The 16,067-nt window shown below is 44.6% G+C and overlaps 1 protein-coding gene across 1 annotated transcript; it reads left to right on the top strand.

Annotated features, from left to right (window-relative positions):
• Positions 1-6,690: 6,690 nt before the first annotated feature.
• Positions 6,691-10,874, top strand: ANKRD33 (ankyrin repeat domain 33). Its single transcript, XM_074530955.1, has 4 exons — positions 6,691-7,057; positions 7,932-8,061; positions 8,972-9,112; positions 10,007-10,874. The coding sequence occupies exons 1-4, from the start codon at positions 6,737-6,739 to the stop codon at positions 10,786-10,788; spliced, it is 1,374 nt and encodes a 457-aa protein (XP_074387056.1). The 5' UTR covers positions 6,691-6,736; the 3' UTR covers positions 10,789-10,874.
• Positions 10,875-16,067: the final 5,193 nt, after the last annotated feature.

Below are 16,067 nucleotides of genomic sequence, written 5' to 3' on the forward strand. Positions count from 1 at the left end.
GTTTTTCTCAGGATGTATCCCAAAAGGAGTATCCCAGGTGGTGCTGGTCCAGTTTCCACAAGAAGAAAGACAAATCCCATCTGGTGAAGTCCAGCTCCCCAGATGTGGGTCCAACTTTTAATTGCAGAGACTCTAAATCTCATAACAGTGATGTCCAGCTTCCCTTGGTCAAAACTATAAATCCCTGAGTTGATGTTCATCTTCCTTTCTCAAGCTGTTTTTCTCTGTTTTGTTAAGGTGTGAGATAAGCATGTTTCCTTTATATATATTTCAAATATATATAGCCAAATATATATATTTATATATTTATATATTTATATATTTATATATTTATATATTTTATATATATTTATATTTTTATATTTTATATTTTATATATTTATATACATTGCAAATATATAATAAATATAAATATATATCATTTCTATAAATATATAGTTTATATATATAATAAATATAAATCTATAGTTGCTATGAATATATATAAAAGAAATATAAATATAAATATAAATATAAATATAAATATAAATATAAATATAAATATAAATATAAATATAAATATAAATATAAATATAAATATATAGTTTCTATAAAATATGTCGTTTATCCATATAAAATAAATATATATATATAGTTTCTATACATATATGTAGTTTCTATATAATATAAATATAAATATAAATAGTTTATATAAATATATAGTTTATAAATATAAATATAAATATAAATATAAATAGTTTATATAAATATATATTTTATACATATAAAATAAATATAAATATATATAGTTTCAAGGATGCAATCAATATTCTAGAATTATACTTCAAAAGGTTTTTATTGCAGAACTCTTTAAGGCTTAACTACAAGCAAAGAGCAACATCCTTAACGTTTTAATTCCAGTGCTCCCAAATCAACTAAGGTTAATTGCAAACAAAAGACAAGTTCAAAGGCCTTCTTCCATGCTTTATTTTCCTTAGTTATTATTAAAATTCATTTTTATAAGTGTCCCAGTGTTGGTCTCCACACATATCACAATCACAAATACACCCTGTGTGTACCTGACACCAAACACAGCTTTGTGTTTCACAAGCAGATTTAGAGAATCTGAATTCAGCCAATTCAGAGAATTCCCAGATTTATCTGCTCAGCCAATTCCCAGAATTACCTGCCCAGCCAATTCACCTGGCTAGAAACTCAGGTGGAAATGAGTTTTTTTGGGGAGCTTTCAGCTGAGCCTGTGGGGCTGCTCAGGTTGTATAAAAATATAAAAACCACAGCCCAGTGCTCCCAGCAGCTCCTCAGCTAAAGACACTAAATCCTGCCCTGATCCTGCTCAGCCATTTTAAGCAGCAATTTAATTTAAGATCTCTCGGGGAGCTGAGCCCCACGTCAACGTGCGGGTTGTCACAGCTTTGGTGCCAAAAAGCCACCTCAGGCTCGGGGCACAAACGTGGTTTTTCCTCACAGAGGGGACAGAGGGACATTCCGGGGATGCTCGGTGAGTTTTTCCTCCTGGTTGTGGCCAGGATGCTGCCCAGGTGAAGAGGAAGCCACGGGGAAGATCTGAGCAGCCCCAGGTGAGAGGAATTTCCCTCCGTGCTTGGGAACACCTGAGGGGTGGGGGAGTTTGGTGGAATTTGGATTTTTCCTCCTAATTAATTAATTAATTGGTGGTGAGAGGGTTTGATCCCTGCTGCCCTGATCCTGTGTCCTGGGGGAGCCAGGAGCTGCTGCATTCAGAGATTAGAAATTAAAGTAAACGGAATTCAGAGATTAAAAATTAAATTAAATTAAATTCCTCATTAATGGCATTCAGATATTGAAAATTATAAACCTGTGGTAGAAGAATGAATTCCTCATTAATCGAATTCAGAGACTGGAAATGACAAACCTGTGGTAGAGGAATAAATTCCTCATTCATGGAATTCAGAGACTGGAAATTACAAACTGTAGTAGAAGAATAAATTCCTCATTCATGGAATTCAGAGATTGAAAATTAAATTAAATTAAGTTCCTCATTAACGGCATTCAGATATTGAAAATTATAAACCTGTGGTAGAAGAATGAATTCCTCATTAATCGAATTCAGAGACTGGAAATTACAAACTGTAGTAGAAGAATGAATTCCTCATTCATGGAATTCAGAGATTAAAAATTAAATTAAATTAAATTCCTCCTTAATGGCATTCAGTTATTGAAAATTATAAACCTGTAGTAGAGGAATAAATTCCTCATTAATCGAATTCAGAGACTGGAAATGACAAACCTGTGGTAGAGGAATAAATTCTTCATTCATGAAATTCAGAGATTAAAAATTAAATTAAATTAAATTCCTCATTAATGTAATTCAGAGATTGGAAACTACAAACTGTAGTAGAAGAATGAATTCCTCATTCATGGAATTCAGAGATTGAAAATTTCTACTACAGTTTGTAGAATGAATTCCTCATTCATGGAATTCAGAGATTAAAAATTAAATTAAATTAAATTCTTCATTAATGGAATTCAGAGATTAAGAATTACAAACTGTAGTAGAGGAATGAATTCCTCATTCATGGAATTCAGAGATTGAAAATTAAATTAAATTAAATTCCTCATTGACAGAATTCAGAGATTAAGAATTACAAACTGTAGTAGAGGAATAAATTCCTCATTCATGGAATTCAGAGACTGGAAATTACAAACTGTAGTAGAAGAATAAATTCCTCATTCATGGAATTCAGAGATTGAAAATTATAAACCTGTGGTAGAAGAATGAATTCCTCATTAATCGAATTAAGAGACTGGAAATGACAAACCTGTGGTAGAGGAATAAATTCCTCATTCATGGAATTCAGAGATTGAAAATTAAATTAAATTAAGTTCCTCATTAACGGCATTCAGATATTGAAAATTATAAACCTGTGGTAGAAGAATGAATTCCTCATTAATCGAATTCAGAGACTGGAAATGACAAACCTGTGGTAGAGGAATAAATTCCTCATTCATGGAATTCAGAGATTAAAAATTAAATTAAATTAAATTCCTCATTAATGTAATTCAGAGATTGGAAACTACAAACTGTAGTAGAAGAATAAATTCCTCATTCATGGAATTCACAGATTGGAAATTACAAACTGTAGTAGAAGAATAAATTCCTCATTCATGGAATTCAGAGATTGAAAATTAAATTAAATTAAGTTCCTCATTAACGGCATTCAGATATTGAAAATTATAAACCTGTGGTAGAAGAATGAATTCCTCATTAATCGAATTCAGAGACTGGAAATGACAAACCTGTGGTAGAGGAATAAATTCCTCATTCATGGAATTCAGCGATTAAAAATTAAATTAAATTAAATGCCTCATTAATGGCATTCAGATATTGAAAATTATAAACCTGTAGTAGAAGAATAAATTCCTCATTCATGGAATTCACAGATTGGAAATTACAAACTGTAGTAGAGGAATGAATTCCTCATTCATGGAATTCAGAGATTGAAAATGAAATTAAATTAAATTCCTCATTAACGGCATTCAGATATTGAAAATTATAAACCTGTGGTAATGGATTCCTCATTAATCGAATTCAGAGACTGGAAATGACAAACCTGTGGTAGAGGAATAAATTCCTCATTCATGGAATTCAGAGATTAAAAATTAAATTAAATTAAGTTCCTCATTAATGTAATTCAGAGATTGGAAACTACAAACTGTAGTAGAAGAATGAATTCGTCATTCATGGAATTCAGAGATTGAAAATTAAATTAAATTAAATTCCTCATTAACGGCATTCAGATATTGAAAATTATAAACCTGCGGCAGAAGAATGAATTCCTCATTAACGGAATTCAGAGATTGAAAATTACAAACTGTAGTAGAAGAATAAATTCCTTGTTCATGGAATTCAGAGATTAAAAATGAAATTAAATTAAGTTCCTCATTAACGGCATTCAGATATTGAAAATTATAAACCTGTGGTAGAAGAATGAATTCCTCATTAATCGAATTCAGAGACTGGAAATTACAAACTGTAGTAGAAGAATGAATTCCTCATTCATGGAATTCAGAGATTAAAAATTAAATTAAATTAAATTCCTCCTTAATGGCATTCAGTTATTGAAAATTATAAACCTGTAGTAGAGGAATAAATTCCTCATTAATGGAATTCAGAGACTGGAAATTACAAACTGTAGTAGAAGAATGAATTCCTCATTCATGGAATTCAGAGATTAAAAATTAAATTAAATTAAGTTCCTCATTAACGGCATTCAGATATTGAAAATTATAAACCTGTGGTAGAAGAATGAATTCCTCATTAATCGAATTCAGAGACTGGAAATGACAAACCTGTGGAAGAGGAATAAATTCCTCATTCATGGAATTCAGAGATTAAAAATTAAATTAAATTAAGTTCCTCATTAATGGAATTCAGAGATTGGAAACTACAAACTGTAGTAGAAGAATGAATTCCTCATTACTGGAATTCAGAGATTGAAAATTACAAACTGTAGTAGAAGAATAAATTCCTCATTAACGGAATTCAGAGATTGAAAATTACAACCTGTAGTAGAAGAATAAATTCCTCATTCATGGAATTCAGAGATTAAAAATTAAATTAAATTAAGTTCCTCATTAACGGCATTCAGATATTGAAAATTATAAACCTGTGGTAGAAGAATGAATTCCTCATTAATCGAATTCAGAGAATGGAAATGACAAACCTGTGGTAGAGGAATAAATTCCTCATTCATGGAATTCAGAGATTAAAAATTAAATTAAATTAAGTTCCTCATTAACGGCATTCAGATATTGAAAATTATAAACCTGTGGTAGAAGAATGAATTCCTCATTAATGGAATTCAGAGACTGGAAATTACAAACTGTAGTAGAAGAATAAATTCCTCATTCATGGAATTCAGAGATTGAAAATTAAATTAAATTAAGTTCCTCATTAACGGCATTCAGATATTGGAAGTTATAAACCTGTGGCAGAAGAATGAATTCCTCATTAATCGAATTCAGAGACTGGAAATGACAAACCTGTGGTAGAGGAATAAATTCCTCATTCATGGAATTCAGAGATTGGAAATCAAATTAAATTAAATTCCTCATTCATGGAATTCAGAGACTGGAAATTACAAACTGTAGTAGAAGAATGAATTCCTCATTAATGGAATTCAGAGATTGGAAATTACAAACCTGCAGTAGAGGAATAAATTCCTCATTCATGGAATTCACAGATTGGAAATTACAAACTGTAGTAGAAGAATAAATTCCTCATTAACGGAATTCAGAGATTGAAAATTACAAACTGTAGTAGAAGAATGAATTCCTCATTAATGGAATTCAGAGATTGAAAATTATAAACCTGTAGTAGAAGAATAAATTCCTCATTCATGGAATTCAGAGATTGAAAATTAAATTAAATTAAATTCCTCATTAACGGCATTCAGATATTGAAAATTATAAACCTGTGGTAGAAGAATGAATTCCTCATTAATCGAATTCAGAGACTGGAAATGACAAACCTGTGGTAGAGGAATAAATTCCTCATTCATGGAATTCAGAGATTAAAAATTAAATTAAATTCCTCATTAATGGCATTCAGTTATTGAAAATTATAAACCTGTAGTAGAGGAATAAATTCCTCATTAATGGAATTCAGAGACTGGAAATTACAAACTGTAGTAGAAGAATGAATTCCTCATTCATGGAATTCAGAGATTGAAAATTAAATTAAATTAAATTCCTCATTAACGGAATTCAGAGATTAAGAATTACAAACTGTAGTAGAGGAATGAATTCCTCATTAATGGAATTCAGAGATTGAAAATTAAATTAAATTCCTCATTAATAGAATTCAGAGACTGGAAATTACAAACCGTAGTGGAGGAATAAATCCTCACAGAGGATGAAAACACTGGAGTAAGGGTGTGGAGGCAAATAATATTGGATACTTTGGAGAAAGAACTATGAAAGATGCAGTGTAGTGGGAGCCACGAGGGGGAACTTTAGATAATTAGATTTAAAGCATCTACAGCGTGGTGAGGCAAAAGCTGATAGGCCCCAAACCCAAAATGGAGCCAAACCAAAATGGATCCAAACCAAAATAGGCCCAAACTGAAACGGACCCAAACAAAAATAAGCCCAAACTAAAATGGAGCCAAACCGAAAATGGAGCCAAACCAAAATGGAGCCAAACCAAAATGGATCCAAACCCAAAATGGAGCCAAACAAAAATGGATCCAAACCAAAATGGATCCAAACCAAATTGGATCCAAACCAAATTGGATCGAAACCGAAATAAACCCAAACCCAAAGTGGACCCAAACCCAAAATGGACCCAAACCAAAATGGCCCCAAACCAAAATGGACCCAAACCCAAAATGGACCCAAACCAAAATGGCCCCAGACCCAAATAGACCCGAACCAAAATAGATCCAAACCCAGAATGGAGTAAAACCAAAATAAACCCAAACCAAAATGGATCCAAACCAAGACAGACCCAAACTAAAATGGATCCAAACCCAAATAGACTCAAACCCAAAATGGAGCCAAACCAAAATAAGCCCAAACCAAATGGAGGGGGAGGGAGGGAGAGGTGGCTGACACACCTGGGGAAGAAATCTATAGGGAGAGACCCGAGGGACCTGAGGCAAAGCGTGCCACCCCAGCTGGTGCCACCCCTCTGTGCCAGCACAGGGCAGTGACAGTGCCGAGTGCCCCCTCGGCCACCCGGGCAGGGCTGGGCCGGATGACAGATGCCTGCAGAGGAGCAGAACCTGCTGCGGCTCCCAGCGCCAGCCTGGATGCCTCTGACCCGGAGCTGCACTATGAGGAGGAGGAGGAGGAAGAGGAGGAAACATCCTCAGGATCCCCGGAGCCCTCGGACAGCAGCAGCATCTTCTCTGACGACTCGGTGTACCCCTGCTACGAGGTGTCCCCCGAGGCTGGCGGGGATGGGTTCCTCAGCCTGTACCAGTGCTGTGCCAGGAATGATGCCAAGCTGGTGTGGGAGAGGCTGGAGCGCGGGGTGAGCCGCAGCGAGGCCACGGAGCTGGACATCAACGGGAGGGTGAGCTCCTGGGGAGGGTGGGGAGGGACCCTGCAGGGCTGAACCGGGGCTCTCAGGGAAATCCTGGAGGCTGGGGGCTGCAGGTGGGCAGGAGGGGGGGATGGATCTTCTGGGATTGATCCAATCCTTGGGACAGAACAAGGATTTTCCTGGAGAAGGCAAATCCTGAAGGCCGCTAGAGCAGGTGGGGCGGGAAGGTGGGATGGGTGGGATGGATCTCCTGGATTGATCCAATCCTTGGAGCAGAACGAGGATTTTCCAGGAGCAGGCAAATCCTGAAGGCTAAATCAAGTGGGGCAGGTGGATCTTCTGGGATTGATCCAATCCTTGGAGGAGAACAAGGATTTTCCTGGAGAAGGCAAATCCTGAAGGCCACTAGAGTAGGTGGGGCAGGAAGGTGGGATGGGTGGGATGGATCTCCTGGGATTGATCCAATCCTTGGAGCTGAATGAGGATTTTCCATGAACAGGCAAATCCTGAAGGTTGAGTGTTGCTAGAGCAGGTGGGGCAGGAAGGTGGGACGGATCTCCTGGATTGATCCAATCCTTGGAGCTGAATGAGGATTTACCTGGAGAAGGCAAATCCTGAAGGCTTGGGGCTGCTGGAGCAGGTGGGAGAGGACCTGGGTGGGATGGATCTTCTGGATTGATCCAATCCTTGAAACAGAACGAGAATTTTCCAGGAGCAGGCAAATCCTGAAGGCTAAATCAAGTGGGGCAGGAGGATCTCCTGGGATTGATCCAATCCTTGGAGCAGAACCTTGTCTGCCCTCCCATCCTGCTCCAGCCTGGTTTGGGTGGGGGAACAGTTTGGAACGGCCGTGGGATCCCCGTGGTGGGACCGTGGTGCTGAGCTGTTGCTGTCCCCTCTCCAGAACGCGCTGATGGTCGCCTGCTCCAAGGGCTTCGTGGACATCGTGCCCCTGCTGCAGAAGTGTCCCTACATCAACATCAACCAGCAGGACAACGATGGCAACACGGCCCTCATGATGGCAGCCCAGGCAGGTCAGCACCCTCAGGAAGGGATGGGACCCCCTGTGCTCCCCCCAAAAACCCCAAAAGGAATTTTTTTCTGTCATGAAAGCCGTGCTCCCATGGGATGTGTGACATCAGCTACACTTGGGGTTCAGCTCTGCTTTCAAAATGATGAGAAAATGGAGATTGCTGCAGTGGAGATGGGTTGAGTGGCAGAGCTGGGCTGCCCCAGGAGTCACAGGGATTCATTTACCTGCCCAAACCTCCAGTCTGGCTCCCTCCCCTTGATTTAGCAGGAGGGGAAGGAGAAGAGTCCCAAAGAGGGGATCAGCCTCGATCTCCATTGTATCCTTGCTAGAATTCATCATTTTATGGGGTTTTTTTTGCATTTTTGGGGTCTTTCCTGTGTTCTTCACTAAAGCAGCTGGTTCAGCATTGGTGTTCCTTCCATGCTCAACCCAAAATAAACCCAAAATGGACCCAAACCTAAATGGACCCAAACCAAAATGGACCCAAACCAAAATGGAACATCTTCTCTGATGACTTGGTGTACCCGAGTCACCCAAACCACAATGGAGCCAAACCACAATGGAGCCAAACCAAAGTAGAGCCAAACCAAAATGGACCCAAACACAAATAAACCCAAGCCAAAATGGACTGAAACCAAAATAAACCCAAACCAAAATTGGCCCCAAACTGAAATGGACCCAAACCAAAATGGCCCCAAACCGAAATGGCCCCAAACCGAAATGGACCCAAACCAAAATGGACCCAAACCAAAATGGAGCCAAACCAAAGTAGACCCAAACCAAAATGGACCCAAACCCTTCCAATCCTGACCCCTCCGAGCCCCCACGGAATGCAGCTGCTGAATTCTCTGTCCAGCCATGGCCTCTGGTAACTGTGGGAGCTCTAACACAGCTTCTCTCTGGCTCTCAAGGACACATCACCATTGTCAACTACCTCCTGAACTACTACCCTGCCCTGGAGGTGGACCAGAGGGACCCGCGGGGGCTGACGGCGCTGATGAAGGCGGCGGTGCAGGGGCGGCAGGACTGCGTCACCGCCCTGCTGCTGGCAGGTGAGTGTCCCCAGAGGGGGACAGCGATCACATCTGCTCTGGGATCACATCTCCTCTGGGACCTGGTGTGCTAATCACATCTGCTCTGGGACCCTGGGTGTGGCAATCACCTCTCCTATGGGATCACATCTCCTCTGGGACCCTGGTGTGCTAAACACATCTGCTCTGGGACCCTGGTGTGCTAATCACATCTGCTCTGGGACCCTGGGTGTGGCAATCACCTCTCCTATGGGATCACATCTCCTGTGGGACCCTTGGTATGCCAATCACATCCCCCAGAGACCCTAGGTGTGCCGATCACACCCTCTGGGACCCTGGGAGTGCCAATCACATCTCTGGGACCCTTGGCATGCCAATCACATCTCCTCTGGGACCCTTGGTGTGCCAATCACATCCCCCATAGGATTCTGGTGTGCCGATCACATCCCCCAGAGATCCTGGGTGTGGCATCACATCCTCTGGGACCTTGGGGGTGGCAATCACATCTCCTCTGAGACCCTGGGTATGACAATCACATCCCCCATGGGATTCTGGTGTGCCAATCACATCCCCCAGAGACCTTGGGTGTGCCAATCACATCTCTGGGACCCTTGGTGTGCCAATCACATCTCCTATGGGATCACATCTCCTCTGGGACCCTGGGTATACTAATCACATCCCCCAGAGACCCTGGGTGTGGCAATCACATCTCTGGGACCCTGGGTGTGGCAATCACATCCTCTGGGACCTTGGGGGTGGCAATCACATCTCTGGGACCCTGGGAGTGGCAATCACATCTCCTATGGGATCACATCTCCTCTGGGACCCCTGGGTGTGCCAATCACATCTCTGGGACCCTGGGGGTGGCAATCCCACCTCCTCTGGGACACTGAGCGTGCTCTCTGCTGTCCCCAGGAGCTGACCTGCAGGCCGTGGATGCCGTCAAAGGGAAGACAGCCAGGGAATGGGCGACCTTCACCGGCCGCTTCGAGACCACCGTGCGCATCCGGAGCCTCCTGCGGCGCCCACGCGCCGAGCAGTTCGCAGCCCAATACCAACCCGAGTGGCCAGCGCTGGCCGAGCTGGTGGCCAAAGCCCTGAGCCCCAAATCCAGGAGCAAGAGGCTCTCGGAGAAGATCAGATCCATCTTCACCTTCAACATCCCGCGGAACCCCGAGGAGGACGGCGTGCTGGACCACATGGTGAGGATGACCACGGCCATGGGCAGCCCCTTCGTGGCCACCGCCTGCCAAACCGTGTGCCCCGACAGCCCGCCCGAGGTGGGCAAGCGCCGCCTCTCGGTGCAGGAGATCCTGGGGCAGCACGTGGTGGGTCCAGGTGAGGAATCAGAGCCATCCTCAAGGCCCAGCACGGGGGGATCCTCCTGTAATGGCCAGGTTGTGTCCGAGTTCCGACCGCCGCCGCCACCCCCAAGGCGGTTCCTGAGCTTCCTGCCGCGGTGGCTGCGCCGGGGGAACAGCATCTTCCCCTGGGAGCCCGTGCCCAAAATCAAAGTCAGCAAAGCCTCTGGGTCAGCCAGCGGGGAGAGGAAACCACGAGTGAAGGACAAGCACCTGCTGCAGCCACCCCAGTGGAGGTACAAGGTGCTGAAGGAGGAGAAGAAAGCGGCCGAGGAGGCCAAGAAGGGGGACAAGGAGAAGGAGAAAAAGAAGAAGAAGAAGAAAAAGAAAGGCTAAGCCTCTGATTGCAGGAGATCCTCGAGCAGCACGTGGTGGGTCCAGATGAGGAATCAGAAGAATCAGAACCCTCCTCAAGGCCCAGCACAGGGGGATCCTCCTGTAATGGCCAGGTTGTGTCCGAGTTCCGAAAAAGAAAGGCTAAGGAGGGAGGTGGTGGGGTGGGGACAAGGTTCTTGCAGTCCCCTCGGGTTTGCTGATTTTTCTGGGCCGTGGGGGTTTTGTTCCCAGTGGATGGGAATGGAATATCCCCAAAGGCTCACAGGCTCCTGCCTGGCCTCTCGTCCTCTCCACCCCAAGGGTGGCCACCCTAGCATGGGACACGTGCTGGGCACTGATGTCCAGAGACCCTGAAGCTCCAGGAATGCCAGGAGGGAGCAGGACTGTGGCCCAAGTCCCTCCAATTCTTCCTTTTTTTTTCTTCTTTTCCTTTTATTTTTTTTCTCTTTTTTGTCTCTTTGATTTTCCCAAGCTCTCCATGCATTGGAATGGGGCTGAGCAAATTAAAATGGAAGTGGTGGTTGCCATGTTAACAGGATTGATTCCATGAATAAAGCTCAGGGTTGCTCTGGGGCTGACAGGAGTGCTCCCCTTTTGCTGTCGGTGTCCCCCTGGCTGCCCTGTCACCTCCTCAGTGACATTCCCCACTCCTGTGTGCCCCTGGGTGGTGGATGGACACACCAAGGCTCAGCACGGGGAGCAGCTCCGTGCTGTGGAAGGAGCACCAGCTGCAGGCACAGGCTGGAAATGAAGCTTGGGATGCTCATGGGCTCCATCCCAGCTGCCCCCAGAGCTCCAACATCACCAAGAAGCAGCAGCAGGGTGCTGGTGTGTAGGAGCAACGGGGGTTAGCACGGTCGGGACGGATGGAGACGAGAGATCTCTGAAGCCAGGGCGTGGAATTTGGGGTTTATTGCAAAGGGCCAAGTGCAGGGCCCTGCTGGGAGCTGCCAGGCACAGCTCAGAGCAGGCCCGAGAGGAGAGAGGGATGGAGAGGATGAGAGAGAGGATGAGAGGATAAGAGAGAGAGTAAAAGAGAGGATAAGAGAGTGAGGTTCTCGTTACAATACAATAAATCTTCTGGTTGTGGCATTTGGGGTTTATTGCAAAGGGCCAAGTGCAGGGCCCTGCTGGGAGCTGCCAGGCACAGCTGGAGCAGGTCCAAGAGAAGAGAGAGATAAAGAGGATGAGAGAGAGGATGAGAGGATGAGAGAGTAAAAGAGAGGATAAGAGAGTGAGGTTCGCATTACAATATAATAAATCTTCTTCTGGTTGTGGAATTTGGGGTTTATTGCAAAGGGCCTGGGTGCAGGGCCCTGCTTGGAGCTGCCAGCCACAGCTCAGAGCAGGCCCAAGAGAAGAGAGGGGTAGAGAGAGAGGTAAAGAGAGTTAAAAGGAGAGGTAAAGAGGATAAGAGAGCGAGGTTCCCTTTACAATACAATAAATCTTCTTCTGGTTGTGGAACTTGGGGTTTATTGCAAAGGGCCAAGTGCAGGGAGCTGCTGGGAGCTGCCAGGCAGAGCTGGAGCAGGACTGAGAGAAGAGAGGGGTAGAGAGGATGAGAGGGTCAGAGAGTAAAAGTATAAGAGAGTAAAAGGCAAGAGTGTGAAGTTCCCGTTTCAATACAATAATGTTCTGCGTTGAATATTCTGATTCTCACTAGCCAATCTAGTACAATACACAAGTCCTATAGCATTTCCATACAGCCTATAAAAATCACTACATTCCCATACTGTGTTACAACCCTAAAATCTCCTCTTTGGGCCCCTTCTGCTAAGCCTGAAAACTACTCTTTGGAAACCCTAAAAACTCCTCTTTGGACCCTTCTGCCAAGCTGGCAGGGTCTGCTCTGACCCTTGGAGCTGTCTGCAAGCAGAGGGTGTTGTTCTATCAAAAGGGGATTTTACCTTCAGCCAGCCACATCATTGTTTTCCCATTGTTCAGTAACTATAGGATCTCAAAGCTTGCTTTCATTTCCATCTCACTTATAGTTTCCATATTCTCACTATCTTTTGCCAGACAATCATATTTATAAGGCTTTCCTGTTTCATCTTCCCCAACACTGGTGTTCCCAGATTTTTCAAGATATTTCAAGATCACCCCAAACCCAGCTCCACCCCAGGGTGCAGGAACGTGAGGCTGAGCTGCTCCTACCCCAACCTTTACATGAAGAGTTACAAGTCAAAAGAGTTTAAGTAGAATAATAGTTAGTTTGTCATGGGGTGAAAAATCGATTTTTGATGGTTTTAGAATGCGGCTCAGGGTACAAAGATGGAGGAATCTGGGCAATTCCCTTGTCCTTTTTCCTTCTTCTTCTTAACCCCCATCTTCTGGGAGATGTTGGTGTTTTTAGATTGGTTTAGAGTAGAAGCTCACTGTCTGACATAGGTGATAGGTATTGGGAATTACGGTAAATAATGTACAGGTAGTTTTTAGTAAAAAAGACAAAACCGCCTCTGAGGCATCAGGTCAAAATGCAGTGCTCTCCTTGAGTCAGAGGGTGTCACAGAATCACAGAATCAATCACAGAACCACAAAATCACAGAGTCACAGAATCACAGAATCAATCACAGAATCACAGAACCACAAAATCACAGAGTCGCAAAATCACAGAATCAATCACATAATCACAGTCAAAGAATCAATCACAGAATCACAGAATCAATCACAGAATCACAGTCACAGAATCAATCACAAAATCACAGAATCAATCACAGAATCACAGAATTCTAGAACCACAAAATCACAGAGTCACAGAATCATGAGTTTGGAAGAGACCTCCAAGATCACCAAGTCCAAGCTATGCCCTAACACCTCAACTAGACTACAGCACCATGTCCAGTCTTTTTCAAAACACGTGTCGGCACAGAAAAGTCTAAAATCCTTCAGATGCGGAACTCCAATATCCGCTCTTTGGGACACCCCAATCTCAGCCCCGCACTTCTCCCTCCCATCCCTGCCTTTCTGCCTGCCGGTTTTTGGCAGAAAAGTGATATTGCATACTTCTAATCAACTGCACAGCCATGATTTCAGTGCTATCAACCAGTTTTGGAGGCCTTTTCCACAGCCTCAGGTCAAAATGCAGGAATAAGAGTGTATCACAGAATCACAGAATCACAAAATAACAAAATCAGAGTCACAGAATTACAGAATCTATGCTGGTGACACAATTCTCCAGGGGCAGAATGACCTCCCTGATGGTCACACCATTCTCCAGGGCCAGAATGACCTCCCTGCTGGCCACACCATTCTCCAGGGCCAGAATGACCTCCCTGATGGCCACACCATTCTCCAGGGCCAGGATGACCTCCCTGATGGCCACACCATTCTCCAGGGCCAGAATGACCTCCCTGATGGCCACACCATTCTCCAGGGCCAGAATGACCTCCCTGCTCCTGATGGCCACACCATTCTCCAGGGCCAGAATGACCTCCCTGATGGCCACACCATTCTCCAGGGGCAGAATCACCTTCCTGATGGCCACACCATTCTCCAGGGGCAGAATGACCTCCCTGATGGCCACACCATTCTCCAGGGCCAGAATGACCTCCCTGATGGCCACACCATTCTCCAGGGGCAGAATCACCTTCCTGATGGCCACACCATTCTCCAGGGGCAGAATGACCTCCCTGATGGCCACACCATTCCTCATGGGAAGAATGACCTCCCTGCTCCTACTGGCCACACCATTCCTGATCCAGGCCAGGACGCCCCTGACCTTCTTGGCCACCAAGGAACATTGCTGGCTGGTGTCCAACCTTGCTGGAGCGCTGCCTGCAAGCAGGATGCCCTGTGTCTGCTCCCATGGAAGGGCTGCAAGAACAGGAATTCCATCCAGGTTATTCCACCCAGGAACAACCCCGGGAGGGGCCAAAATCCGGCCGGATCTCTGCTGAGCAAAGATGGTCACGGAGATAAGGAGTCTGCAGGCATCGTTTTCCTCCTATCAGATGGAAACTGCTCGTTTCCCCCCGGGCTCCAGCACGGGCAAAGTCACCACTGAAGGTCCTGCCTGTTTTATCCTGGTTTTGTGCTTTTGTTTGTTTAAACTTCTGAGATCTGGGCTGATAGAGCTGGCCAGACTCAAAGCTCCGCCGCTGTGGTGCCCCCGGTGCTCCGGGAGGATCCAGGATGGAATCAGGGCTGGTGGTGAAACAGGGAGGTAAATCAGGTCCTGTCACCTCTTCGGAAATGCTGGAGAGGGCACCATGCCAGGGAAACAGCTGGCAGATGTTGGAGCTCTGGATGCTGAGGATTTTAGACTTTCTGTGCTGGCACATGTGTTTAAAAAAAGGCTGGACAGGCACTTGGTGCTATAGTTGAGGTGTTTGGGCATAGGTTGGACTTGACAATTTTGGAGGTCTCTTCCAACCTCATTATTCTGTGATTCTGTGATTTTGTGATTGATTCTGTGATTCTGTGATTCTGTGATTCTGTGATTCTGTGATTCTGCAATTCTGTAATTCTGTGACTGATCCTGTGATCCTGTGATTCTGAGACTCTGTGACTCTGTGACTTTGTGATTCTGTGATTGGTCCTGTGACTCTGTGATTCTGTGATTGATTCTGTGATTGATTCTGTGATTCTGTGATTGATTCTGTGATTGATTTTGTGATTCTGTGACAGACTCTGACTCCCAGGAGAGCGCTTCATTTTGACCTGAGGCTGTGGAAAAGGCTTCCAAAATTAGTTGATAACACTGAGATTACAGCTGTGCACTTGATTAGAAGTGTGCAATATCACTTTTCTGCCAAAACCCAGCAGGCAGAAAGACAGGGATGGGGCTGGAGGGAGAAGTGTGGGGCTGAGATTGGGGTGTCCCAAAGAGCAGATGTTGGAGCTCTGGACGCTGAAGGATTTTAGAATTTCTGCGCTGACACCCTCTGACTCGAGGAGAGCACTGCATTTTGACCTGAGGCTGTGGAAAAGACTTCCAAAATTGGTTGATTTTAGAATCACTGCAGTGATTTTGGAAACACTGATATTATGGCTGTGATTAGAAGGTGTGTAAAATCACTTTTCTGCCAAAACCCAGCAGGCAGAAAGACAGGGATGGAGCTGGAGGGAGAAGTGGGGGGGCTGAGATTGGGGTGAGCAGCCCCGAAAGTGGCAAAACGGGAAGCGGAGCTTCCTCTGCCCGCGGTCCCGTGTGCTCCGGGGGAGCGGGAAGTGCCCGGCCCGGCCGTGGGAACGGCACCGCCGGCGGTGTCCCAGTGCTGGGGACAGCGGGGACATCGGGGACGGGCCCTGGGCACAGCGGGGATGTGCCAGCACAAGTC

The sequence above is a fragment of the Zonotrichia albicollis genome, chromosome 33 (genome assembly GCF_047830755.1).
Source record: "Zonotrichia albicollis isolate bZonAlb1 chromosome 33, bZonAlb1.hap1, whole genome shotgun sequence".
NCBI lineage: Eukaryota > Metazoa > Chordata > Aves > Passeriformes > Passerellidae > Zonotrichia > Zonotrichia albicollis.